At 47.8% G+C, this 26,737-nt stretch overlaps 1 protein-coding gene across 1 annotated transcript in view; it reads left to right on the top strand.

Moving 5' to 3' along the window:
* LOC111143666 (ubiquitin specific peptidase 24) overlaps positions 1-23,236 on the top strand; it is a 135,567-nt gene extending 112,331 nt beyond the window's left edge. The window contains exons 56-68 of the mRNA XM_022497493.1: positions 2,080-2,176; positions 4,493-4,609; positions 5,034-5,126; positions 6,708-6,810; positions 8,439-8,560; positions 9,447-9,560; positions 11,637-11,702; positions 13,813-13,879; positions 15,031-15,109; positions 17,047-17,122; positions 17,540-17,626; positions 18,166-18,276; positions 20,464-23,236. Coding sequence (XP_022353201.1) covers positions 2,080-2,176; positions 4,493-4,609; positions 5,034-5,126; positions 6,708-6,810; positions 8,439-8,560; positions 9,447-9,560; positions 11,637-11,702; positions 13,813-13,879; positions 15,031-15,109; positions 17,047-17,122; positions 17,540-17,626; positions 18,166-18,276; positions 20,464-20,526 — 1,195 coding nt within the window. The 3' untranslated portion in view covers positions 20,527-23,236. The remainder of the gene's footprint in view (positions 1-2,079; positions 2,177-4,492; positions 4,610-5,033; positions 5,127-6,707; positions 6,811-8,438; positions 8,561-9,446; positions 9,561-11,636; positions 11,703-13,812; positions 13,880-15,030; positions 15,110-17,046; positions 17,123-17,539; positions 17,627-18,165; positions 18,277-20,463) is intronic.
* Positions 23,237-26,737: the final 3,501 nt, after the last annotated feature.

Below are 26,737 nucleotides of genomic sequence, written 5' to 3'. Positions count from 1 at the left end.
AGATTTTATTTATTTATTTGACAGAGATCACAAGTAGGCAGAGAGGCAGGCAGAGAGAGGAGGAAGCAGGCTCCCTGCTGAGCAGAGAGCCCGATGTGAGGCTTGATCCCAGGACCCTGGGATCATGACCTGAGCCGAAGGCAGAGGCTTTAACCCACTGAGCCACCCAGGTGCCCCTACTTTTTTTTTTTTTTTTTTAAAGATTTATTTATTTGAGAGAGAGCACATTTGTGCGAGAGAGTCAGGGGTTGGGGGGCAACAGAGGGAGAGGGGGAGTGAGAATCCCAAGCAGATTCCCCCCACTGAGTGCAGAGCTTACCAGGGGGCTCAGTCCCACAACCCTGAGATCATGACCTGAGCCAAAATCAAGAGTTGGATGCTCAATCAACTAAGCCACCTGGGTGCCCCTTTTCCCCTCAAGTATTGTAAAGTAAGTCTCAGACATATAATTTCACTATAAATCTTCTTGCATATATCTCTAAAGGCAGGTTTTTTTTTAACTAAACACTCTACCATGATCACACTAAACAAAAATATTTCTTTCATATCATCCTAAACCCAGTCCATATTCAGATTTAGCACTGCGTACGTACACATCAGGATCCAGACAAGCTCCACGTGTAGCATTGTTTGTATATGTCTCTTAAGACTTCTGTAATCTGTAATTGTTCCTTTCCTCCACCACCTCCTTTTTTGTCATGCCATGTTTTTGAGGGGCAGACTGGTCATTTGCCATGTAGAACTCCCCCCAATCTGGAATTGTCTGCGTTCCCATAGTGCCTCCGAGTGTCTGTGATAGGAAATGTAGAACAGCCCCTGGAGATAGTCTCTGAAAGAATTGTACCTGAATCAAGCCTCTAGAGCAAGTATTCCAGGCGCACTTGTTACCTCTATCTTTCTTGTGATTGTCCCTAGAGTCTTAGGGGATTTTGAACACAGCCTTGTCAGTCTGGTGCAAATTGGGTCGCTAATCGGTAGCATTAGTGGTTACGGGGACTGAGCAGCAAGCAGAGTGATCTCAGCTCCACTCTCTGCGTACTCCGCAGAGGGCAGGAAGGAAATGCCAGTGCTGCCCTCAAAAGGGGACCAGCACAGCTTGCTGCTGGCATCTGGAGGACATGGTCATCAGAACTCGGCTGTATTTAAATCTTTCATGCAGAATAATGAGAACTTTCTGTCAAGAAATGGGCGAAAAGTGAGGTGGGTTTTCCCTTTCCTATAACAGTGTGGGTTATCAGGTCCAAGTGAGCCTAGGAAGGGAACAAGAAAGGCTGACTGTGGAGAAGGCTCAGGGGGCACTCCCACCCCACATGCCCCAGAGCAGCGCTCCTGCCTGACCACACCCCTCTCCAGCCTGACCACGCCCCTCTGCATAGGAGGCACCTCCCCCACCACTCTGCTCCCCTCCACTCCGCTCCTGCATGGCTCCTCTCCCAGTGACTCCTCTCCCTGCTGGGCGGGTGTGTAAAGGATCGCAGTAGTTTGTGTGCAGTGCTGGAGATCATGGAAGCACCTGATCAGCCTTGACTGCTGTGGTCATCACCGTCATAGATGAAGAAAGGAGGAAAGTGGGACCTCTTGGGCTGCAAATGCTTGGTTAAGGTTTAGGCCTGGGGAGGGAGAGCAAAGGGAAAGGGTAGAAATATTGGTGCATGGGTAGAGTAGGAAGGGCTCACTTGACTGCAAGCTTTAGTATCTTACTCTGAGAAATTCAAAGGGATGGTAGGGTTGCCCTGGGAGAGACACAGAGTGAACAGAATTTGTTACATTTTAGGTTCTTTGCTTTCATCTCTTTACATCCATTTATCTGGTTACCCCCATTAGATTTATACAGATGCTCATTTTAGGAAAAGGGGGGAAATCTGCTTTTCAGGGTCCCAGGGTCTGGATTTTCCTGTTTGGCCTTCTCCCTCCATCATAGTAGCCTGTGAGTGTGTCCCAAAGCTCTCAGGAAGCTTGACTCAAAGTCTTGGAGGGATTTTGTGTCTTGAATAGTAGGTGGGCCTGGTCATGGGAAGCTGGTTTATAGAAATCCATTTTGCTTTCTCAGCGTGCATCTTTTCTGTCTCTGTATTTTAGGATTTTCTTGCTGGAGTGCAGTGTGAGAGAAGTACGAGTTGCTGTGGCCACCATTCTGGAGAAAACCCTAGACAGTGCCTTGTTTTATCAGGATAAGGTCGGTCTCATTTCTTGGATGTTATTTATATATTCTGTTCCTACCAAATGTTCTGAATTGCATATTATATAATAAGAGAGAGCACCTAGGATAATTTTGCCACCCAAAATGCACCTCCCGTGGACTGCCTTTCTGATAAATGCCAGGGTAGAAGGCACGTTGTCCTTGCCGCCTCCTATCCCAGGAGTCAGGATAGGCTAGGAAGTTAGGTCTGCTCTGGTCTGCTTCAGGATTTTCTAGAGCACTGCTTTTTCAGAGTCTTCTATAAAGAGTCTGTGTTAGATTTCACTGAACTGAGATTAACGTCAGTCTAGAGACTCTGGGCTAGCCCAGTAGGCATTTTGAGCCTCACTTGGCTTTGTCTCTTTGCTACTAAGCTATTTGCATGATACAGATCCATCAATTGGCAGCCAAACCAAATAGTGCCGTCCATCCAGGAGCAGCCGCCAAGATAGTTTCTTCATCGATCTCTCTTACTCCCTAGGCTTTGTTCCTGTTCTTCTGGATTTCTTCTTCCTAATTCTATTTTCTGTAGTTTATTTTCTGATTCACAGTTCCACACATGTGAAAATAAACCATAGTATTTATTACTATCCTCAATCCCCTGAAATTTAAGTCTTAGGGAAATAAATGACATATACTGTAAGTCTGATTATTCAATCTGTTATTAAGTCCTAACAATATAGCACTTCTTCCCAAGTTTGCTGTTTCAAACAGCTGACACTACATGGAAAACTTTGAAAAATGTTATTTGCAGATCTGATTGGCTCCTTGTAGACCTTGGCTGGAGGCAGTGTGTCTCAGTGAACTAAATGCAAATTCTAGGAATTGCTTCAGATCCAGGTGTTACTCTGCTGTTCAACCTTGAGCAAGCCCTTAAAAAAAGATGCTAACCCAGTCACAGTAGCCAGCACCCGTCAGCATTGCCCAGCCCAGCAGTCACTGTTAGACCAGACAGCCACAGGAGGTTTGCTCAGCCCAGAGTGAACAAGGAGGTCAAATACGCCCTTTAGAGAGGACCTAGAAGAAGTCGGTGTCTCAATTCCAGGAATTGTAAAGATGCTGACGTTTGGTCTAAGGCACTGGTTTTCAATCAGCTTAAGCAACAGGACCATTTTTCAAACTTCAGCTTACCTGGATGCAGAATATGTAAAATTGGTCACTGGGAGCCACTTAGGACAGTTTGGATACCATTGCTCTGAAAAATCCCCATGGAGCTTTTCTAAAATACTTAACATAAGGGCCTCTAACTGTCCTCCTTCCTCCCACGTGCCAACCCAAACAGAGGATAAAAGCAGAATTAGTGCAGTCTCCCTAGAGATGGGGTCAGGCTATGGCATAGTAGTCCACCAACCTCTAGAGGCAAGAGCACAGGTGATAGAAAGGGAAGGGAGTGGTGGAGGACAGAAGCATGCGAGCCATTGCCTCAGTGAATTCTGTCTGCTTTCCAGCTGATGTATTTTATGTCTATTTTCCCCCCATCATGGAAATTATGCCTCTGGCCACCCACTTTATATTGTAAAGTACTTTGAAAATGAGGTGCTATATAAACGTGGGTTTTACTGTATTTATAATGAGTGTGGCAGGACGGATGGGACTGTTTCAGAAGCCTGTGAACACCATCTTCAGGGGAGATGAACTAACCAGAGTAGTAAGCTGGTCTTACTTCTCCCGTCACAGATGAATTTCTAGGGACTTGTCCAAAACCAGTTGGGGTGGGAGGGAAAGAAGAGGCACTGTGATAACCAAAATGGTTTCTAAACAAATAAAATGTTTTTCAAAGCTTTCCATGAGGCGTCAGCGGGCTTTCAAGTAAGTTCACAGTTGAGTTGATATTACCGTTGTCATTCTGTCAGGCTGTTGCTCTCCATTTGCTCCATTGGCTTGATTTCTGGCCCCTATGCCTGTGTCTGTGTTTTTTATTCTTTGCATCTGTGATTATGTGAAGAAGTAGTGTAGCGGAGGGAGGGGTTCAGAAGTGTTTCCTCTAAACCCCCTGCTTTCTTTTAAGACACAGAAATTGGGTCTGCAGAAAGTGTGACCATTAGCCATAGAGTCTTCCCTTGAGTCTGAAATCTAGGAAACAAGACTAGGCTATCCTCTTAACTGTTTCTACAGTACCAGTCTTTCCCTGGAAGATAAAAGCGATGATTCTGTTTTTGCTCTCCAAAGCATAAATCCATCTGAATCTGAGACTGGATTGTATCAATCAGACTTGACTTTTGTTCTTACGGTGATTTACTTCCAATTAACCCTGTTACAAATGCCTGCCTTACATTCTTTTTCTTTACGTGATTTCATCTTTCTTCTAACCAGTTAAAAAGCCTTCATCAGTTACTGGAGGTACTACTTGCTCTGTTGGATAAAGATGTCCCAGAAAACTGTAAAAACTGTGCACAGTACTTTTTCCTATTCAACACTTTTGTACAAAAGGTAAGTGATTTTTCTCCAGTAGCTTTTCCTAATATAGCAGATTTCTAGTCTAAAGGAATTTTTTATACATGGAAAAAATTTGTACTGGTCAGTACTGGATTTAAAGATGTGGTCGCATGAGGGTTTCTTCTTAAAAATCTTAATTTGTGGGTAGTGTGCCTTGCCAGAGTTCTGGAACGGTAGTTTAGTTACCGCAGGCAGCGGGAGGCTGCACAGAGCTGGGGCCTCAGTGCGTGTGTGGCATCTGCTGTGAAGCAGTGTGAGGCTGTTGAAACTCCAGAATTTTAACATGTACTTTCTGTATGTAAATTACAGCATTTAAAAACTTAACTGACCCCTTAAAACTTCTCATTTAACTGTGTTTTTAATACAAATTTTTGTCTGATAGATCTGTAACTTGTCCTTGTCGATATCTTTGTGACAGCAAGGTATCCGGGCTGGGGATCTTCTTCTGAGGCATTCTGCTCTGCGACACATGACCAGCTTCCTCCTCGGGGCCAACCGGCAGAACAATCAGGTAGCGCAGCTGCTCCATGGCCCCATGCGACGGCCACGGTTTTGTTGCCTCGTTGTTTCTCTTTGTGCCAGTGAACATACTTCATCCTAAGAGTTCAGGTGCCAGTGCTACGTGGCTTTTAAAGTTCTTCAGACTTTGGTTGTTTTTACAGCCTCCTGGTCGAAGTTAGTCTGATGATACTACGGAAATGACTAATGAGACTATCAGTCAAAAAGTGTCCGGGGAGGAAAGATGGACTCTGAGCAGGGGCTTGCATAGGCCTTTGGGAAAGAGAGGCACAAGGGTCTCTACCTGCCCTTGGGGAGTGCACGCAGCGCTGTTCTAGCGGAGGTGGCTGGTGTGGGGGAGCCCGTAACAGGGCAGGATGGGCTGTGAGGCAGAGCGGTGCGGCCTCCTGGGGCCTGTCGCACACACAGCGCCATGGCCAGAACACAAGAAGGAGGTTGTCTGTGGCCGTGGGGCTAGCCGCATCCCAGGATGGCTCTCCAGCATGGAGTTCCTATGCTGGCGTGTTTTTCCCGTCACTTTGTGTCTTCTGTTTGTGAACAGAAGTGTGAACAGGGTGATTGAACTGTGAAAAGGGTGACAATGCACTGATGGCACACGCGGCCTATGGAGCCCCTTAGGCACCAGGCACGCTGGTTACTTTACACATGTGCCTGCTGTCGTTCAGTAAGATAAGCATTTGCCTCCCCAATCCCAAGCAAGCATCAGAGCTCAGAGAAGTGAAGTGACTTGTGCCAGGTCACAGAGCTTAAGTGTCGTGGAGCAGGGACTCAGATCCAGCTCTGCTTTCCCCTCTCTGTAACGCATGGCATGGGCGTATGTTCCTTTCTCGATGAGGGGACACAGCCTTGCTGCCCGGGGCTCCCCTCAGCCTCCTGTCGTGCTGCCTGTTGCCCTCTCCAGCGTTACCAAGTGCTGCTGCCACGGCATGCTCTCTGCGCTGGTAGGACGTTGCAGTTCACAGTGTCTTTGTTCACTGCACGCTCTTTCTGCTCTGGGACTCCGGTGACACTGGCGGTTGATTGACACTGATCATAATTTAAAGAAGATTTAATGGCATTAATAGTGTTATATACTCCATATTGTTTTACCTTTATGAAGCACACGTAACATGGAAAAGATTCTCACTTTTCATGTTTCATTGGGTCCTCAAAGCCAGGAAGTGGGCAGGTGGGTCATCTCTGCCGGTGCCTGGAGAGATCAGGTGCTGTTACCAGCATCCACCTGGCATGGTAACTAGCACAGGGGCACCCAGGCACCAGCTCCCCAGCCTCCCGGCTTTTCCCTGTTATACTGTGGTACAGCAAAGTTACCCAGCACGTCAGAAGCATTCAGTACCTAGATTGAATACAGAAATGGAAGTATTTTAGAACACAAGTTAATGTGTCTGCAGGAAAAAAACACTCTGTAGCTAGCCTAAAATCCATGAGTTTCTTCTATTTTGATCTCTTCTACTATCAGACATTGAGAAAGAATCACGGCTCAAAATAGCATGAGCCAGCCCATCCTTTCCCTTCCTTTTCATATTATTTCTGATCAAAACATTAATGTCCAGTCTATTTTCTCTGTTGGCAGATTCGTCGGTGGAGTTCGGCACAAGCACGAGAATTTGGGAATCTTCATAATACGGTGGCATTACTGGTTTTGCATTCAGATGTCTCTTCCCAAAGGAACGTTGGTGAGCTTTCACATGTCATTATCCAGCAGAAAAATGAAGGCAGTGAATTTGTCAAGAATGCATGGAGACTAATAATGTTAGCAGTTAAATGAATATTACTTCCCATTTGGCTATTTGATATTTGAGGAATACTTAAAATTTTTTGTTTTAATGCATTAATAATTAATTTGCATTAATTAAATGCAAAATTTAATGCATTTAAATTTCAGTCTGTTTTTTTAGTTCATTGCAAGAGAAAGTCAAATCATTTATTTGGGGACAGGGTATACAGGTTTAAAAAAACATTTATAAAATATTTAAAAATACGTAAAAATATTTAAAGATACACTGTGGGATTAGAGGCTGATTTAGAGTTCATTCATCGCCATACCTGGCATGGCTAATCTAGTGGGGAAAATAGCCAACTGTGGGTAGGAGTGTCCTAGCAATGTGAACTTGACCAAGTCACCTGACCTTCCTGATCCTCAGCATGAAATGGAAATATTAAAAACATAATTCCCCAGGTGTAATGAGGATTAATCAGATAAAATATTAAAGAACTTTGTAAAGCTAAAGAGGATTCACATGTAGCTTATGTCATTGAAACGTGTTTGAAAGCAAGATGTAGTTGGTGCCTTTCCATTTTTGTCCCCCAGAGCCAGCAGCTCAGTCCTTATTTCGTGCAGCCGAAACATCTTACCTCTCTGCTTATCCAGTGTCCTAATCTACATGCATAGCACGTTTTTTACTCTTCCGAGGCCTTGTCAGAACAGCAACAGCAGTAACAATAACAATACAATAGGCAGCTGGGAAGTATCCAGAGTTTTCTGTGTGCTGTGCCTTTCCGTGGAGCTCTGGGCTCTGTGTGTAATCCCCTCCACCAGCCTGTGAGCCATGGTCCCCCTCCACAGACAGGGAAGCGAGAACGGGGCCAGGCTCATGGCTCGCACAGGCCGCAGCCGGCCAGCGGCACAGGCCGCAGTGTGTGAGGCAGGCCTCTGACCGCTGGCAGCTGTGGCAGGCGTGCATGTGGCATGACCGGGAAGATGTCCGAGAAATCCCAGAGCACTGCTTTGCTCTGGAAATGGGTCCTCACTCTCTAAGGGCTGGGGAGCCTTCGGGCTGGGAGGCAGTATGCATTCTTCACTCTGACTCCTGAGCCTGAGAAAGACAAGGCTGCCTACCTAACTCATGAGTGCAGCCAGGTTTGTGAAAGGAAGAGTTCGAGTCCTTGTTTGCTAGCACGTAGGGCAGCTCACCCCCTCCCTGTGGGTCAGTTCTGCCTAGCATGGGTGGTGGTGGCCGGTCTGTGAGGGCAGTTGTTAGAGCAATGGATGTGTCGTCAGGCGTCTCTTCACAGGCGTTTGGGCATTTTCTTTCATACACTATATATACTTTTTCTTCTTTGAAAGATTGTCTTGGGAGGTCTAAATTGTCGCACTGACAACTCTGACATACACTGTGAGAAGCAGGTACACATTTCCTCCTGTCTGTGTGCCCAGCTTCCCCCACTAGGCCGTGAGGGAACAGGCTCTTAAGTACCGAGCCGCCCTGTGTGTGCATCTCAAGAGAACCACTTCACCTTGTAGGTGTCTCTCTCTTGAAATAACATCATCTGAGACAGGCTTGGTTTCTTTGGTCTCCTAAAGCTCCTGGAATGTTCAAACAACGGCCGCCCATTAGCGTTGCCCCCTCCAGCCCTCTGCTGCCCCTCCACGAGGAAGTAGAGGCCTTGTTGTTCCTGTCTGAAGGGAAGCCTTACCTGTTAGAGGTATGTACTTGGTCTTCTGGAGCCTTTCTCTTTTTCTTCTCATTATTGTCTACCTGAGGAGAAATGCCCCTGGTAATAGTTCGTGTGTCACTCTGGTGTTAAGAGAAGAAATGAGTCTTTCAAATTAATTTTTCTTCCTGGGTATATGTCAGAAAGAAATGAGCAGCTGAAGAGAATTTTTGTTAATCCTCTCTGCAGGCAGGGATTGGACCTCCGGGTCCAGCCCAGCAAATTTCCCCTCCAGGGCTCAGGATGTGAACGACACTTTGGCAATCATAGATACTCAGTTTATTATCAGAGGAGTTTGTTCCCCATCTTTGTGTGTGTCTCTGGTCCCGGAATACCACAGCTCTGGAGCACAAATGTTTTGTAAACCTCAGGAGTGTGGGAGTGGGCTGCTCACGGCCCTCCGTCGCATCACACATGATGTGGCCCGTCTGCAGCCTGAGTCCCCTCCCCTTCCGCCCAGAGCTACCTGCTCTTGACAACTTAATCCTCCAGTTCTCTTCCAAAACGTGATTTACATGGATAAACCGATGAGCCGTGTGTCACACTAGTTTTTTAATCATGTCGGTGCTGTCTTACTAGCTTAATATAGTTTACTTTGTGATCTATCAGTGATTCTTTTCATGTAGTGCGGGCGGCGTACATTTGGGGCATTTACCTTTGAAAATCAGATGAGAGTGACTCCCAGGGGGAAAAAGGTGCACATTTGCAGGTTTTGTTCAGATGGACTTTGTCCACTAGCAGTTAGTCAAAGAAAGCCTGTTTTGAAGAGATGTTGAAGATCTTAAGTCTGAGTACATTTCAGGTAAAATCAGAAACAACATGTAGACAATTAACTGTGACATAAGAAAACTTGAGTCCCTTTATGCTCCCTCACTAGGTAATGTTTGCTTTGCGTGAGCTAACCGGCTCGCTCCTGGCGCTCATCGAGATGGTGGTGTACTGCTGCTTCTGTAATGAGCATTTCTCCTTCACCATGCTGCACTTCATTAAGGTAGGACCGCGGAGAGGCCTGGGGAGGGCCGAGAGCTGGCCACTGAGATGCCAAGGAAGTGTTCCTTTGCTCCCAAGCAATTGGCTCCTTTTAATAGCCTGTCGCTTTTCCTAATCATAAAAATAGTATAGGTTCATTTAAAAAAAATACAGAATGAAAAGAACGTCAAGTCCCACCATCACTCATAGTCACTATGAACATTCTCCTAGGTCTCCTTTTATTTCCTCTGCGTGTATTTTAACATGATTGGAATTTTCTGTCTCTGATTCTGTGTCTTTTTTTCACTTGACATTCTAAGTATTTTCCCGTATCATTAAGTGACCTCTAAGGATATGTCATCTTCTTGTGTACCATAACTTCCTTAGCCATTCCCTTCCTAGTGAGGCACATTTGCACCGGGCTTAATTTTTAACCATTTAGAATATATTTTATAGTTAATGATATGCTGTGGTGACCATTATTTTGTAAAAAGGCTTTCCAATTTCAGGTGGTTTTCCTAGGCAACGTTTTAAAAATCGAAAGTAAGCAGGCACCTGGGTGGCTCAGTGGGTTGAGGTCTCTGCCTTTGGCTCAGGTCATGATCTCAGGGTCTTGGGATCGAGCCCCAAGTTGGGCTCTCTGCTCGGCAGGGAGCCTGCTTCCTCCTCTCTTTGCCTGCCTCTCTGCCTACTTGTGATCTGTCAAATAAATTAAAAAAAAAAAAGTTTTTCTTACCACCTGAATCTGAAATAGCAACAAAGTTCATCACGAAGCTCTGGTCAGCATTATAACCACTCTTACATACGCTCACTAAGCACTGTTCAGGCGTAGTACGTATTTCCCTCACTCAGTTCCCAAGTAGTCCTGTGATGTAAATAGTGTCATCGTCAGCATTTCACCGTTGAGGAAACCGAGGCTCAGAGTAAGTGACTCTTGCCCCGTGTCACACAGCTGGTAAGTGGCAGAGTGGGGATTTGAATGTCAGCAGTCTGGCTCCGGGGCTTTGCTCTGAACTATGTTGTTCACTGCCTTTCTAGGTACTACCAGAAAAACCTTTCGGCCTGTACATACTTTTATTAGGTTTTTGGTTTTTAATTTTTCATCCTTAATTTTGAATTGCATGGATAATACCTGTCTGCATATTTTTGTGTGCGTGAAAAATTAAAACACACAGATATGGCCAAAGTCCACTTAGACCACCACCAACCCACCATGTGCCCTGTCGCCCTTCCCTGGGGATCAGTACTGTCACCTGGGTGTGTGTCCTCACAGGCCCCTCTCTGTGAATGTACTCCGTTTGTAGTTGTCCCTGCCCAGAGGGCCTCTGCAACGCCTTTGTACCTGCCCTGGGGTTTGTCATAGTAACACATGTAGCGGGAACAGGCAGCAGCTGACCGGGGACTGTGTGTTTAGGGTCTTAGTAAAATGTGTCTGCCCTCAGCCTCTTCCCCTGCAGCCCCGTATCAGAGGTGATTGAGTGTCTCTTCTTACCCTTCACAATTACGTGACCTCAGGCGAGGTTCTTGTCCATGAAGTTGGGGGGAAGCATGACTTAACCTCACAGAGGGTAAAGATTCGGGGTGCCTCCTTTGTGACAGCCTTGGTGCCTCAGAAGGGCGATGCTATAACACTGTGCCATCACCCACAGTCAAACGAGGCCGCTGAGTGCACAGCACGTGCCTCTTACGACCCCTCACACTGTCCTTGGGCATCTTGGCAGAGTTTTCTATGTCATAAGGTGACTTGTCTTACGTGCGTCTCTCCTAGCATGATCACCGCGGAGCATGTGTCCTGGAAAACAGAGTGGGACACGTGTGAATGACACAAACAGATACCTGGGCCTGTTCACTGAAAAGGCCTCCTTTCCTTTCTGCCTTTCTTCCTCTCTCCTCCCTAATGTCACAGTCCAGGGTGACAGTGCTGCAGTCCGTGGAGTCTGCATTAGTCCTAGGTTTAGCATTCAGGCAAACGGGGGCCCCATGAGGGCAAGTGATAGTGGTAGAAATAGAGCTTGAGGCCAGCCCTGTTGCGGGCCACTCTGATGGGCTTGCCCCTGAAGACTCACTAGAATCTTTTTGCTTTTAAAAAATATTTCAGAACCAGCTGGAAACAGCTCCACCCCATGAGTTAAAGAATACGTTCCAGCTGCTTCATGAGATACTGGTAAGTGAAAGATGTTCTGATCCTTTTGTGCTACTGATTAAATTTACTAGTTAGCACGTGTTTGCAAACAGAAAGGTGTGTGTCCTTGTATCATTTTGCACTCGCTTGGTCAGCACTTAGTGAGCCTTCTGTAGGACGGTCAGGTTCTGTCATTCCTGGCTGAGAGGCGAGAAGTAGGAGACCAGGGAGGGAGCTGGACAAGTCCAGGAGGGACAGTGCAGAGAACCAGGGCGCGTGAACAGCCTCACCTTGCGTGGGAGACCGTGGTGCTCACAGACGCTGTCTCCTTTAAAACCTCGTGATAACCGCCGTAGGAAAATTGCTAGCTCTACAGTTCATTCAAATCTAAGACGCCATCGACTCTCTATGTGCTACTAAAAATACTGCTTCCAGGCCACGAAACCGGAATGTAATTGACTGTAGGATGCGTCCCAGTTTCAGAAGTATGAAAAGCAAGGGAGAATTCAGTTGTAAGCAGTGAATTGCTTAGTGAAGTGGAGGGATTTGCCCAAGGCCACCCTCGAATTAAAGTGACAGAGCCAGGATTTGAGCCAAGCAGCTGGCTCCAGAGCCCAGGCTGGCCACCAGAGCTGATGTACAGACACTGTATGTAAGTAGTTGGCATGACAGAAGAGGGAATTGATGAGGGCTTGGGGAAAAAGCCTAGACCAGATCACGAAAGGCTGCCGGTACCCAGAGTGTGTGGGCTTTTACCCATAGGCCCATGGTCGTACACGGGTGGCCAGGTTCTGCCTGTATGCCTGTTTTATTTGACCCAAAGTTTTGTAATTTCTGGCTTCTGGCCTATCTTGAGAAACCAGGTAGTGTAATGAATTGGCCCCATTTCCCACCTGCCCCACTCACCTCGACCAGTTAGCTCTTGCTACCCTCTGATCAGGCACGTGCTGCCCAGTCCCCCTCTGTCCTCGCTGCTCGATACCATCATACGTAGCCCACTGTGTCCATTTCTTGTTGTCCTGGCCTCTGTAGACATTTCATTTTGCAACCTTTGCTGTCACTGATGAGCACTATAGGCAGACCTTAACAGGAAAGTGACATGACTCGACTGAGGATAGAAAGCTTCTGCTGGCACTTGTTTGGAAGGCCTGACTGAAGAAGAAAGCCAGGTTGGAACTGAAAGACCACAGAGTTGTGTGTGGCAGTAAACTGGAAATCACAAGACCTGTACTGAGGAGACACAGGGCAGAGGCGGCAAGGGACAGGTCTCCATGTGTTTGGGAAAGAGAAACAGTAGACTTTGGTGACTGGGTGAGCTGATGAGCACCTGGCCCAGGGCTCTTTAAACAGAGCGAGAGTCCTGGGCACAGGGCGGGCATTTGATAAACACTTCCAAACAAGGAAAGACATCACTGATGGTATTTATAAAAAGCCTGTCTCTCTGGTCCTTTACCTCCTGTTTGGTCCTAGTACTTTCACAAAATACAGAAGGTCGTTGCTCCTCTGGAGAAGGACTGCACATTGTTTGTCTGCTCAGCAGCAAACCACTGAGCTCACTGCCCTGCGCACAGGTCAGTGCCAGGCACTAGAAGTCCGGCCATGAGCAGGACACCGTTCCAGCCCCGTGTGGCATGGCATAAACCTCCTGACAGTGCGGAGAGCCTGCATCGTAGCAAAATTCCAACAGGGTTTCAGTAAACAGTTTAGACCCTAAACCTCGTATCCTTGGGATCACGAAATACACATCCTTGTAGCCCACTGTAGCTTCTGTGGAGAACTGTAGAGCTAAGAACACAGAGACAGGAAATGAATGGGTCTTCCACTATTACTTGATCATTTTTCATCTTTAGTTTAAAATTTAAGGAGCACCTGGCTGGTTCAATCAGTAGAGCATATGACTCTTGATCTTGGGGTCCAGAGTTTGAGTCCTGTGTTGGGGAATATATTATACTTAAACAAAATACAATAATAAAATAAAATTTAAGATGCTGTTGAGATATATGCCAGTGACATGTTGTTCGTTTGTATTGGGTTTTGTTAAGTTAGGAACTAAATTAATCTCTTGAACAGAATCATTTTTAAAAGGCACCAGTGAGTGGCCTCATACAAGTTCCTTCGTTCATTTACCAACCTTTGTCTCCTTCCATCACAGGTCATTGAAGATCCCATACAAGTGGAGCGAGTCAAATTTGTATTTGAGACAGAAAATGGATTATTAGGCAAGTAGCCTGGCCATCCTGAGAAATGCCTGTAGCAGACCCACAGCCCGGAAGCCTGCTGTTCTGGCTGGCCCCCTCCCTGACCGGTCCCCGCCCCAGCGCTAGTCAGCAAGGGCTCCAGGAGAGGCCTGTTGGGGCCGTGGGCTCCCGCATTCTGGTCAGGAGACGTGAAGTCAAAGGATCTTACCAGCTGGACAGCTGTCCCCCTTGAGTCAGCAAGGGGCAGCCGGGGCTCCTGTTACTGGGTCGGCTAAGAGTCAGCGGTGCTGTTACTGTTTTCAACAAGCTAAAGGCTACTTTCCGAGGCCAGAAATCTTTCAATCCACTCTGCAGTCTTCAGGGAGAGAAAAACCTCAGGCTCAGGATGGTGTCAAGCTCATAAAATAGGATCGTTTTTGTTGTTGTACCGGTGGTATGAATGCATCCACATTTCTCTTACCACTCATAAAAGCTTTTTGCATTTTTCTTTCTTAGAAGGCTAAAGTGGTTTTAATGAGCTGTTTCTTAGAAAAAGTGTGATTAGAAATCGTCCTCTCCAACACCCAGCACCCCGCCAGTGTTGCCAGTTAATCTGAGTCATTCAAGAATTTGCTCTGTGGCAAGAGTTTGAAGACCTCCTCTTATTGCAGCAAAGAAATGTGAGCTACAAAGTTGTGTAGCTGCAACATTGCAGGCCTCCAGGTGGCACCCAGCTTCTCTAGACTCCCAGACCAAACACTCCACAAGAGCCCACATCAAGGACTATTTATTCTTATATCCACAGAGCACAGAGCAGGAAGCATTTGTTGAACCGAACTAATGTTGTAAATTTGCATTTATCAAACTGAAAGTGTTGTGACCGCTCTTTAGTCAGGAGTGTGGAAAAGTTCAGAGGTTTCTGAGTAACCAGCTGTGGAGGTTTGAGCTCCTTTTGGTTCTTCCAAAAGGCAAACTTCCACTCCCACATACATTTCTGGAATACCATTGAAAGCAGTGTCTATACCCACTAGAATTTGGGGGATCCCATTGAGGCCACACCGCCATGCTTTTAGTTGAGTGCCCTCTCTGCTGCTCAGACCAGCTGGTGGTGAATGTTCAGGATAAGCGGCATTACTGGGACACACTTTCCGCGTCTTGCTTTCTTGTCATGATTCCCTCTTCTCTTTGCTCAGCCCTGATGCACCACAGCAACCACGTGGACAGCAGTCGCTGCTACCAGTGTGTCAAATTTCTCGTAACTCTTGCTCAAAAGTAAGTATTGACTCCAATTGCAGGGAAAGAAATGGTGTCTTTAGTTACCAGGGGAAAAAATCTCCCTTGGTTAGTTCCTAGGGAGCCTGACTCAGAGCATGCTTGCTTGGATGGTTCAGAAAGCTGTTCACAAGATCTCGAAGAGTTGTGAGGAGGAGTGTCAGAGGAGCTGCAGATCTTAAGGAATCCAAGAAAAGAGCCACACCAGCAGGCCTTAGGTGGGAAAGGCAGGAAGCAAGGCAGATTCGGGGACCTCCACAGCAAGAGTCCTTGAACTTTCGCTTGAGATAGCTTCCAGCACTGTAACTTCACTACCAACTCCATCATGTTCTAGGTCTCCACTTTCAAAACAGTCTCTCAAGAGACAGAATCATGTTATAGCTACTCAGACTCAGGAACCCGGGCACTCTGCAAAGTACGTTGCCTTCCTCTCATTTAACCACAGAGACAGCTCTGCGAGGTTAGACTCTGTCAGTCCCACATTTTGGGTGGTGTGAGCGCCGTGCCTGCTGTCAGAGATAGGACTTGAGCACAGGCTGATGGCCTTCAAGGCAGAGGTTCTTTTTGTATTTAATTGTGGCAAAATATACACAAAATCAGGTTTGTCACTTTAACTATCTTTAGGTGTACATGTCAGTGGCGTTAAGTACCTTCACGTTATTGTGTAACCATCATAACAATCCATCTCCAGAACTACTTCATCTTCCCAGACTGAACCTCCGTCCCCACCCAACACTAACTGCCCACTCTTGTCCCCTATCCCACCAGCAACTACCCTTCTACTTTTTTATGAATTTGGCGACTCCGGGTGCCTTCCATAAGTGGAGTCACATAGGGTTTGTCCGTTTGTGCCTGGCTTATTTCACTTATCCTGATGCACTCGGGTTCATCTGTGTTCTAGCCTATGCCAGAACTTCCTTTTTTAAGGCTGAATCCTGCCCCCTTGTACGGCTGTACCACGTTTTGTTGGTGCATTTGTTAGTTGATGGCCACTTGGAAAGTAGAGGTTCTCAAGGTTAGAAGGAGCCTTAGTGGCCCGCTGCCTCAACCTGTGGAGCACACGGGGTCAGTGGGAGCAGAGTGACTGCATGGCCGCTGCTGAGTCCCCACCCAGCCTTCTGTACAGCTTCACTGATTTTGCTCCAGATTTTTCCTGATTCTTAAGCATGGGGATTGCCATCCTTGGGTTTGTGCCAAAATAAATCTGTTGAGCCCAAGCTGCTGTATGTCAGTGTCCTCAACAAATGAATTGAGAGCCTGGTTGAAGTAATGCATGAACGTGTATTTTCCAGATGACATAGTGTTGTGGACACAGGTGGAGACCATCCTGCCACAGTGGTGGGTGCGTTTCTAGGCTTGATGTTGGCAGCGTGACAGCATAGGTACTTGCCTGAGTGGTATTTCCAAATTGTGATGGGGCCACACGGTATGTCTGATGCATGTCCTCCATCCCTCCATTCTGTACGCACAGTATCGCCATCAGTACTGTTTTTGAATGTGAAGGACAACTTTCTGAGTGGGCAAAAATGCTCCAGGACCACACTGTAAAGTTCTTCCCCTAATATTATTCTTACCCAAGTCACAGAAATGTAAAAACCAGTTTGATTTCTTTCAAGAATTATTTCTCTTATTAAATGGACTAGTGTGGGGTTTTTTTGTTTTATTTTTTAGTTTCTATCTTCGAATTATGATAGAACTGAGTGGATGAGGTCTCCTAGATAAGATTTCTCACTACAAATTTAACCTTTTTCTGCTTTTCAAAGTTTACACGTGGGAACGTATTCCAACCAAAACAAGTAAAAACTTCATAGACAACTGAACTTTAGTGGAAGTAGCATTTGTGTATCAAAATAAAAAGGTAGAACAATTGAAACAAGGATATTGACAAGGTAAGCATTTGACTAATACAAATCCCACCCCCACCCCCACACCGCCAGGTGCCCCGCTGCTAAGGACTACTTCAAGGAGAACTCCCACCACTGGAGCTGGGCCGTGCAGTGGCTGCAAAAGAAGGTAACTGCCCCTAGAGCTTTGCTGGCTGTCACCAAGAAGCAGTTAAACCATCGTGACGTGTTTTAACCTGGGGTGCTGCTTGTCAGGGATAGTCTCTCCATCTGGAGACTGGCCTCCGAGTTATTTTCAGACTTCCAACCTTTTTCAGAACAATCGATAACCTGTCTCTACGCATGAAGTTCATGTCTTAATACAGTGTCTGAACTTGATAGGTGAGAGAGCAGGGGTGATAATCTGAGACAGTGGTTCACTGAACTCTTGAGAGCCGACATAAGATTCTCCCAGTGTGACAGAGGATCTGGGTGGATTTGTGTGCTGTGTTAGATGCGTTTTATATTTGAGTATCTAATGGTAGTAATTGTGGCTCACGTGGGCTTGTTTGTTGTCTCTGATGGCGTTTTTGACCTCCCACCTCAGATGTCAGAACATTACTGGACACCACAGAGTAATGTCTCTAATGAAACATCAACTGGAAAAACCTTTCAGCGAACAATTTCAGCTCAGGTGAGGCTTCTCTTTCTGTTTTGTGTGGCTTTAAATCCCACAGATAGGATTTTCAGTGCATTTCTCAGAAGCCACGGCCTCAGAGATGAGAGGTGTAGGTTAAAAAATGAGAAGGGGCTGGGGCACCTGGGTGGCTCAGTGGGTTAAGCATCTGCCTTCAGCTCAGGTCATGATCCCAGGGTACTGGGATCAAGTCCTGTGTCTGAATCCCTGCTCAGCAGGGAGTCTGCTTGTGCTTACTGTCTCTCTCTCTCTCTGACAAATAAGTAAAATCTTTAAAAAAAAAGAAATGAGAAGGGACAGAAGAGGCAAATTTTCTGTGAAGAGAAAGCATGTTGTTGGGCAGGTGGCAAACTATATGCCAGAAGAAAAACATTGTGGGTTACAGAGGTTGAGGGGTGTACTGGTGGCTGCCGGGCGAGCACCACCTGGAAGCTCCCGCCATCTCCAAAGATCAAGTGGAGGGTCGTTGTCTTTGGTGGCACTGCTGCCACCGCATACCCCCTGACTTTTTCTTCTCGTGTTTCAATCTCTCACAGGACACGTTAGCCTATGCCACAGCTTTGCTGAATGAGAAAGAGCAGTCTGGAAGCAGTAACGGGTCAGAGGGCAGTCCCGCCAATGAGAACGGAGACAGACATTTACAACAGGTATAGCTGGGCCCACGTCCTCGTGGGAAAGGGCCCCACCTGCTCTGAGTTTTCCAAAAACAATTTCCGTAACCAAGGAGAAAAGGAGACACCAGGCCCCCACCCCCCCACCTCGTGGTCCTTGTCCGGGGCTCACCAGCAGTGTGCTTCTAGAGTGGAACAATGCTGTCGAGTAAAGTTACCACAGGGCTCTCACCTCAGTTGTCTGGTGGGCAGTGCCTTGAAGGTGGGCCTGATAGAGCCCGGATGCAGCAGCATTCCTCCTGGCAGGTTCTCTTCATTCCGCCAGGGTGCCACAAATCACCCCCTCCATCTTTGGGCTCTCATCAGCCTTTCTGGAAACACAGACCTTTGAAGGGCCATTGAAATACCCACTTGCGGGGGAGTCAAAGAATACCTTTAAGCTTGTTTAAATATATATATTTTTTTCAGTACTGCTCCGTCTAGTGGAAAAAGGAATGAGATATATCCACAGCACACACTGGTGAAGCGGGCATGACCGTGATGGCGTGTGCCGTGAGGGCGGCCTTCTATGGAGTTCACCACAGTGCTTGGCACAGAGACCTCATTAAATGAATCTTGTTGATGTCATGTGTGCCTTTTTTAACCTTTTAGATCCTCCCAACCACCCCATGAGGTCCCTGTCACCTTGACTTTCCGGAAGGAACACAGAGGCACAGCACTGTGACGCGGTTTAACCCAAGGTGCCACTCAGCAGCTTACCTTCTCACATGCTTTGTTTGCAGAGAATATAACCGCTGTAGGACAGGAGCTCCTGCAGCTGCCAGACTCCTTCCATGCAAGCGTGGGTGCGCACACACATCCTGATCCCCTCCCTCTCAGTACAACACCTCCCACAGCATTTGGACACACTCCGTTCTCCCTCATCCTGTAAATACTCGTCTTCCCTCTTATCCCCTGCCTTCTTTCCCCTTCTTCACAGCCAGACTTCTCCAAAGAATTGTCCAGACTTGCAGTTTCTTCCCTCTCGCTCTCCGTTCAACCTCTTCCCCGCTGGCTCCCTGCCCTGTGGCTGGCTCAGCAATCAGGGTGACACGTAGGCTTCTCAGGCCTTATGGTAGTGGAGCACTCAGCAGAATCCGACCCTGATGGCCACTCCTCCCTTCTAGAAACACTCTTTCCCAGGACTTCCACAGCACCTCACTCTCCCAGCTTTCCTCCAACACCCCCGGCCGTTCTTTCCCCATCTCCACCAACTTGATTCTTAGGGGTGCCACTCAAGACAGCCCAGCTCTGCTCCTCAAAGACAGCTCGCACCCACCATGCCTGATGCCTCCATCCACTCCCACTGGAGCGGGCCTCTGCCCGTGTCCGTCATCAGTGGTACCCTCTGACCCAGACACGCTGCAGTCCATTCACGGTCCTGCCAGGCTGACCATTTAAATCTCTCTGGGGCATCTGTTCCATTGTCTTAAGCACCTTGGTGTCCTGGGGCTTTTGAGAAGCCCCTGCCTCGCTCTTGCTTCCCTCTACTTCATCTGCTTAAACCTTCTATGGCTTTCCATTGCTGTCAGGGTAAAGGCCAGAATCTTCACGGTCTTGCTTGATGGGGCCCCTGGCCACCTCTGCCCCCTTCATTTTCTGACTTCCGGACACCAGTGGCCTTCTTGTAGTTTATCAAATGCCTTTTTTTCCTTCCACCTTGGGCCTCCCCAATTCCCCCACCCCACCCCGCATCTATCTCCCACCCGCCTTTACCTGTCCTTTTGCAGAGAGTCCCTGTTCCTTCCCCACCCCCACCACCAGCTAGATCAGTCCCAGGACACATGGCAGGCATTCAGAACTTTATTAGCGTGTAAACCAAACACCACACAGCTAGTGACGGAGGCAGAATTTAGGAGTGACCCAGAGTCATCTCCAGCAGCCGCTCCGTCATGACGGTCCCCTCCCCCCTGAGTTCTCACAAGCGCTGCAGCCCTGTTGCCTGGTAGCCCAGTCACCTGAGGCAGGTCACTGGGTGCCTTCGGTGACTTGGGAGAACGTGGAAATCAGAGTTTGCATAATCGGGAACTCTCAGATATAAGGTCTTAGAGCTCTGTTTTATTACCCTTCAATAAGTCTTCTGTTGTTAAATGCACTCTTTTACTGAACACAGGTCAGCAGGCATGGAGAAGCTTTTCTCTAACTTTACTGTGCATGAAGTGAACCTCCTTCTCTTTCTCAAAGGGTTCAGAGTCCCCCATGATGATCGGCGAGTTGAGAAGTGACCTTGACGACGTGGATCCCTAAAGGAACAAACACACCCAGCGTACAGTGAGGAGTCACAGCTTGGTTCCCGGGTGCTCAGCGCTGTTCTGAAATCAGATTCTCACCCTTGAGCCCTTTAGAAGAGCCTGCAGCTTGGACTAGGAAGCCCGGCGTGATCCCAGAGGAGTGTAGGTTTTTAAAGAAGGCACTCTTGGCCCCTGGAGAAGGTTCAGGAGCTGTTTGGCCGTGGGAGAACTCCTGCCCCCGGATCAGCGGCCCCGGGGCCCGGTTCACACGGGGATTCACGTTTCTGTGGAGATTCTAGGAAATAAAGCCGGTGGCAGACTTTTTTGTTATATGAACATGAATGAATGGGGTAAAGCTGTTGCTTTCTCTATGATGCTACAAAAGAAATTCCTTTCGTTTTTATATTTAAAAAAAAAAAAAAGCAAGCTGCCTTTAGATATGTGGGGGCAAATTTTTAATCTTGCAGTAACATTGATTAGGAATATTCAATTTAAAATGATGTAAAGATAGGTGATAGAATTCCTTTTCATTGTAAAATAGTAGTTAAAGAACTCCGTTTACACAGACCTTTGTATTTAATATGTCTCCCTATTTGTATAGAATTTCAGACGGGTCAGGATGAGAGCCCTGGGCGCATAAAGTTGGATCTTGATGAGATGTTACCAGGATCAAAAATTGGGAAATTTATTATGCTCTTTAACATACATTTCTGATATAATTGAGGTTGAAAAGAGCAATTAAAAAAAAAAAAGTCCTCCAGAAATACAAGGTGCATTCTTCGACATCAGTCACTAAAGAAGTTACGGAATTTTTCCCCAAATTTGGAAAACAGCAAAATAAAAAGCACTTTAAATTATAATCTTATTGAGTTTGACTTCATAAAATCATCTTTTTAATGCTTGGAGACATATTGAATAAACTGTAGTCTTAAATCATGTGATCCGCAATCATTTGCTTTTGCTTAAAATATAATTACTAAAACCCTTGGTACTGTTTGTATATGAGGTTAAATATTTGAGTTGAGAAATGCTGCTCTGTGAGTTGTATTAATTTTAATGCGGAGAAGGAACTTGACACTTTGTTTCTCTTCAACATGACTAATGAACACCAAAAGAGACAAGATTTGTTTTCCCAGAAATAACCAGAAAGTAATTGAACAACTGTCCATTTTGTTGGTATTTCCCGAGTATAGTCACCATCCACATACTTCAAATTAGATACCAGCTTCCCTTTCTCCAGAGGGGATGGGATATGCCAATGGATTTCATGTATTTTGTACATTTTGTATTTTGAGTTTCTACACCCATTTTCCGCCCTATTTTGCCTTTAGTTACGTGTTCTGCCTTGTTTCCAATTCCCTGTGATGGAACTAAGGAAGCTTAGAAAGTGCCAGGTTGCCCCTGTCGGTTAGATTTGCCAAGTTCAAGAGGCATGGCCAGCCCCAAAGTGCCTTTTTGGTGGCTTCCGCTTTGTGTGGACACGCGACAGGACAGACAGCTTTCGCCACTGTGCACTCCAGCCCCTGCCCCTTCGCTGCTGAACTGAGGTAACTGTGCAGCCAAACCACAGTTTGTACGTGTGTCTACAGCCCCCGCAGCCTAGCAATGGTGTTTATCAAGGACACCATGCAGACAGGGCAGCATTTAAGAGCAGAACTGCGCCCTCAGAGAATTGGTCAGGAGTTGGCAGATTGGACATGGTTCTGCTGTTCTTGGAATTTCAAATGTGATGTTTTAAAATTGATTTTGAGTTCCTCAGTACTCCCATGTCCTCCTGTTTTCCCTAGCACCCCCCTGCCCAGTCTTCTCTCCACCCGCATCCTCACAGATTGATTGTGTAGGACATGACCTTGAAATGCCAGTGATGATCTGTGTTGGGATATCATCGCTGGCAGCTGCACTCTCAGGAGCCCAAATTCAGGAGTGAAATTGCCACTTCTAGTCCCTTATTTCCTATGGAAACAACGCCTCCCACCACCCCCGGCACCTGCCGTCCTCACTGTAAGGCTCCATCAGGATCACCCGTCACTGCTGTGCATCATACGCTCTGGTTAAGTTTGATTGTGTTGTTGCTGCAATGACCATCACCTCCTCTTTGCCAGGAACCACTTGATTTCCAGCGGCTGCAGACTACAGCTAACCTGCTGATGACTTTTTTTTAATGTACAACGAAGTGACAATTACGACAGGCTTAACCTTGGAAGAGTTGTCATTTTTACTGCCAATTTTTTGGACGAAGATGTTTTTATAAATCTTTCAAAATGGTCTGCACATCGGGTAGGAATTGCACAACTAACTCAATGCTGTGTGTTCTCAAGACGCTCCCTTCGCGAGGCCCACCGCAGGGTGCCGCGTCTGCCCCTCGGAGGCATCTGGGAAGGAAAACAAACGAGCAGCCCAGCGGGTATCTTGCCCACGACTTCTCCTGGAGTACTCACACGGTCACTGGCAACTAGAAGAAACGGTAGGACGCAGAGCATCGTGTCCTCGGGCTTCCCCTGTCTTGCCCCACCCTCCCTGCTAACATTGAGATGTGTGCAGTTACCTTTTGAGCTTGGAACAAGCAGACTGGAATTTTCCTCTGCTACCTCTTATGTACAAAATCTTGTTTATAAAATTTCAAAAGGAAGTAGATAAACTAGGGGAGAATCTTAATCCTAAATTTGGTTCATGAGTGGCAGAGTTCTTAGCTTCTAAGGGTATAAAATAAATTTTTCAAAAATCTAGACTTGGAGTCCTGCTGACCTTCTTCTCTGTGGTGCAGGGAGGGGCGCCATGGGCCCGGGGCCTGGTGCGAAATGGCTCTGGGGTAGCTTTTGGAACTTGGTGCTAACGATGGGAGTCAGGCCCCTCTTTAATAACCAGGGGTGTTGGGTTTTCTAAGCCTTTTGTGGTTCTTTCCTCTTGGGTAAGGATGCCGAGCCCAGGCTGCTGGCCTGCAGACATCTCCCCATAGCTCTGAGGTCTCCCAAGGGATCCCCGTGTGAATCACATCCCTGGTCAAGCCAGGCTTCCTGTGGGCTCATAGGTCTCAGTCTTGCTCCTAATGTCCTGGGTGTGTACACATGACTCCGTGTTCACTGCCCCAAACCTTCCTCTCCTGTGGCCTACACCCATACCTCTCCCACTCACAGTGACCACCTGCTAACATAGGCAAGACCCAAGTACCTCCCTTCTCTCAACCCTGGATCGGTCAGGGTATGGCTGTCTCATGAATGGGCACCTGATTCTTGGGGAAGGGAGGCCATGTCCAGCACCACGTAGCCAGCCGAGGTGCCTGTGGCGTAGACATGGTTCTTCTCTGGCATTCAGGCTGTTAGCATCGGGCAGTTCTTGAACTCTCCATGATGCTAAAATGTCAGAAAATACAATTTGGGAGGATTTTTGCTTTGCAGGCAGATTCCTTATCATGGGTATGGGCTGCTTTGAAATAGGCCTTGCTTAAGAGAGCTGCACTCGCCAACTCTGAGAGGCTGGAGGTCCCGTGTTGAATGGGTAATTACACGATGCAAACTGGACTGAGACTTCATAATTTCCAGTCATGAGAAGTGATTGTGGATATAGTACTGACTCATTACAGAAGCACTGGGCATTTGTATAACTCTTACTCCATAAACTGACTCTGTGCCATGGGGAGAAGAGAATGAAAAAGACAAGGAACCAGAGCTTGGCAGTGGATGTGGAGGGGAGAGCATCGAGAACGCCACAGGGGCACTGGTTACCAAGGGTGGGGGGGGCCAACCACCTAGGGGCTCAGGGAAGACAGGTTTTATCCTAAAACAGACCTAAGTGCTCATCCAATACCTGATTTACTCAACCATCCCACAGATTTTTATCAAGTGCCTAGTACAAACAAGGCGTCATCCTAGACAGTCAAACTAAGGCCTAAGAGTCATGACCAAGTTGTTTTTATTTTAAAAAAGCCACCGTATAGTTACAAAAGCAAAACAGAAGTCTAGAAAAGCTTCTTGCTATTAAGGCAGTAGAGAGAGCGGTTTGCGAACAGACCAAATAGATAAATGCTTGGTTTTGTTTGCTTGGGTGGGGGTATGGGGAGCTCAAGGAGGAAGGGAGAGTTGCCCCTCCCCCTCCAGCTCTCAGAGCCCCCCAGCACCCCCCATCATGGAGAACTGCCAGCACCATTCACCCAGTGCCCCGTCCTGGCTCACAGTGCTGCCTCAGGCTTGTGTGCCCCTTCTGGGCCCCAAAAGTTTACCTATAAAGATGGGGGTTCCCCCTCGCATGCTGTAACAAGAGGCTTGGTTTTACAGGCAAATCTGGATTATGAATGGGCCCCACCTCTCTTCCTGGCCCTGCAGGCTTGGCAGGTCTCCCATTCAGGTTGCCAGTAGCTTCCTCCCCAAGGCATGGATGGTGGTGTGTCCTGTGCAGGGTAGGTGCGAGGGCTGGGTGAAAAGGGGTGCAGGCTGCACAGCCCCCACTGCAAGCCACAAAGCTGGCCCTGGGGACTGCTTCCCGCCGGCCACACCAGGCGCACAGCCAGGCCTGCACCTGAGCACGAAGAGGGCTGCTGGAAGAAGCAACAGGCCAGCCCCTCAAGCACCTGGGATGGTCTCCCACCTCCAGCTGGATCTCTTGCTGTCGCCAGTGGCTCAGGAGTGGGTATGAGAGCTCAGAATTTCGTCAACAAAAGCTATCTTCCCTGTGAGCCCTAACAGCAAGGCTGGGAGAGCCCATGAGTCCACCACACTGATGGAGATCCTTCCACAGGAGCGAGGACTCGAACCCAGGTCTCCTGGCCACTGCCCAGGGGTTCATTCTGGCCTCAATGTCCTCATCTATCCAATGGGTAGAATAGACCCTGCCTTTGTCCCAGGGCTACTCTGAAACCCTGTGGGAATGTGGGTGGAGAAGCACCTTGGCTGTCTGGAACCACCGGCCAGACCTGGGCAAGCATAACGCTCCTGTCAGTGCCTAGCAGCTGGCACCCCCACAGTATGGAAAACATCCTCCTTGATCAGGGGGCAGGAGGTGATGACCCATCTGCCCATTTCACACTCACTTCCCCTTCCAGCCCTTAAGTGTCCACCTGCGGGAGGATGACTGCCTCCTTCGGGGAGCCCTCGGGATCATTCTGCCCAGAAGCTGAGCACAGCTTGCCCCATGCATGTAAGTGGGGGAATGTCAGGTGCCTCCCATTCAGCACAGGTTTGGGGACAAGGTGACCCAGGCTGAGTGGTCACGTTCTCCCAGGGAAAGAGCCCACAACTCCTCCACCCCAGAGGCCAAAATAAACCTGTCTACACCAGGTCAGACACCCCATTCCCTGAGCACATACCCCCACCCTGACCCTGGACTCAGAACCCTGCGGGGCTCCCAGCTCACTCAGGCAAAATCCAAAGTCCCGACTGTGGCCCTCAGGCCCCACCTTACCTGGTCCTGTGCCCTCTCTAGTCCTCCAGCTTCTGTGGGATCCCCCTCCCACGGGCCTCCCGTCTGCTCCTGGTGCCCTCCAGTCACGCTCCCACCACGTCAGGGTCTTTACCCTGGCTGTTCCCACTGCCGCAACACTGTTCCTTCCCTGTGATGCCCTCCACCTTCTCAGTGAGGCCTCTCCTGAGCCCTCCACCCAACATTCCCTTCCCTGCTTTATTTTTCTCCACTGTATCTTTTAAGTACTCCGTATGACGTTTTTGTTTACTGTTCTTCTCCCCCACGAAAATGGACACTCCAGGAAAGAAGTCGGGTTAGCGCCAGGGACAATGCTGGTACCCCGCAGCCCTCACTCAATGCGTGCCCAGCCGGTGGACCTGAGACAGTCCTTGCCCTCCAGAAATGCGTCATCCAGACCCTACTCTGTGCTTCTAAAAACCTTTTCTGAGCGCACTTAAGAGCAGACCGCCCGGGGCTTCCTTTTAAAAGGCTCCCTGTGGCTTTTTAAAGAAGAGGAGGGAGCTGCCATTGGAGTTGTGTCTGCACTGAGGTTTCTTGGGGGCACTCCTGCCCTCTCTCAGCTCGCCCTCCCTGGCCTTGCCGGCCACATTGGCTGCTCCTCCACCCCCAACCCACAGCTTGCTTGTCCCCACCCCTGGGTCCCAGCAGGTCCTCTCTGGCCCTAAAATGCAGTGGGGCTCCTGGCCCTGAGTAAACCCCAGCAGCTCCGTTCCACAGATTCAGCAAGGAAAGCACAAGTCCTGCCTCATTCTCTGTGATAGCTACGCACGCTAGATAGCAAACCTCACTCATCTGGACAAAAGCAAAAACTG

This window comes from Enhydra lutris, unplaced genomic scaffold, assembly GCF_002288905.1.
Source record: "Enhydra lutris kenyoni isolate GAN:26980312 unplaced genomic scaffold, ASM228890v2 scaffoldscaffold9, whole genome shotgun sequence".
NCBI classification, from domain to species: Eukaryota; Metazoa; Chordata; class Mammalia; order Carnivora; family Mustelidae; genus Enhydra; species Enhydra lutris.
The sequence above is the reverse complement of the archived record's forward strand: the minus strand, read 5'-3'. Positions and strand labels throughout refer to the sequence as shown.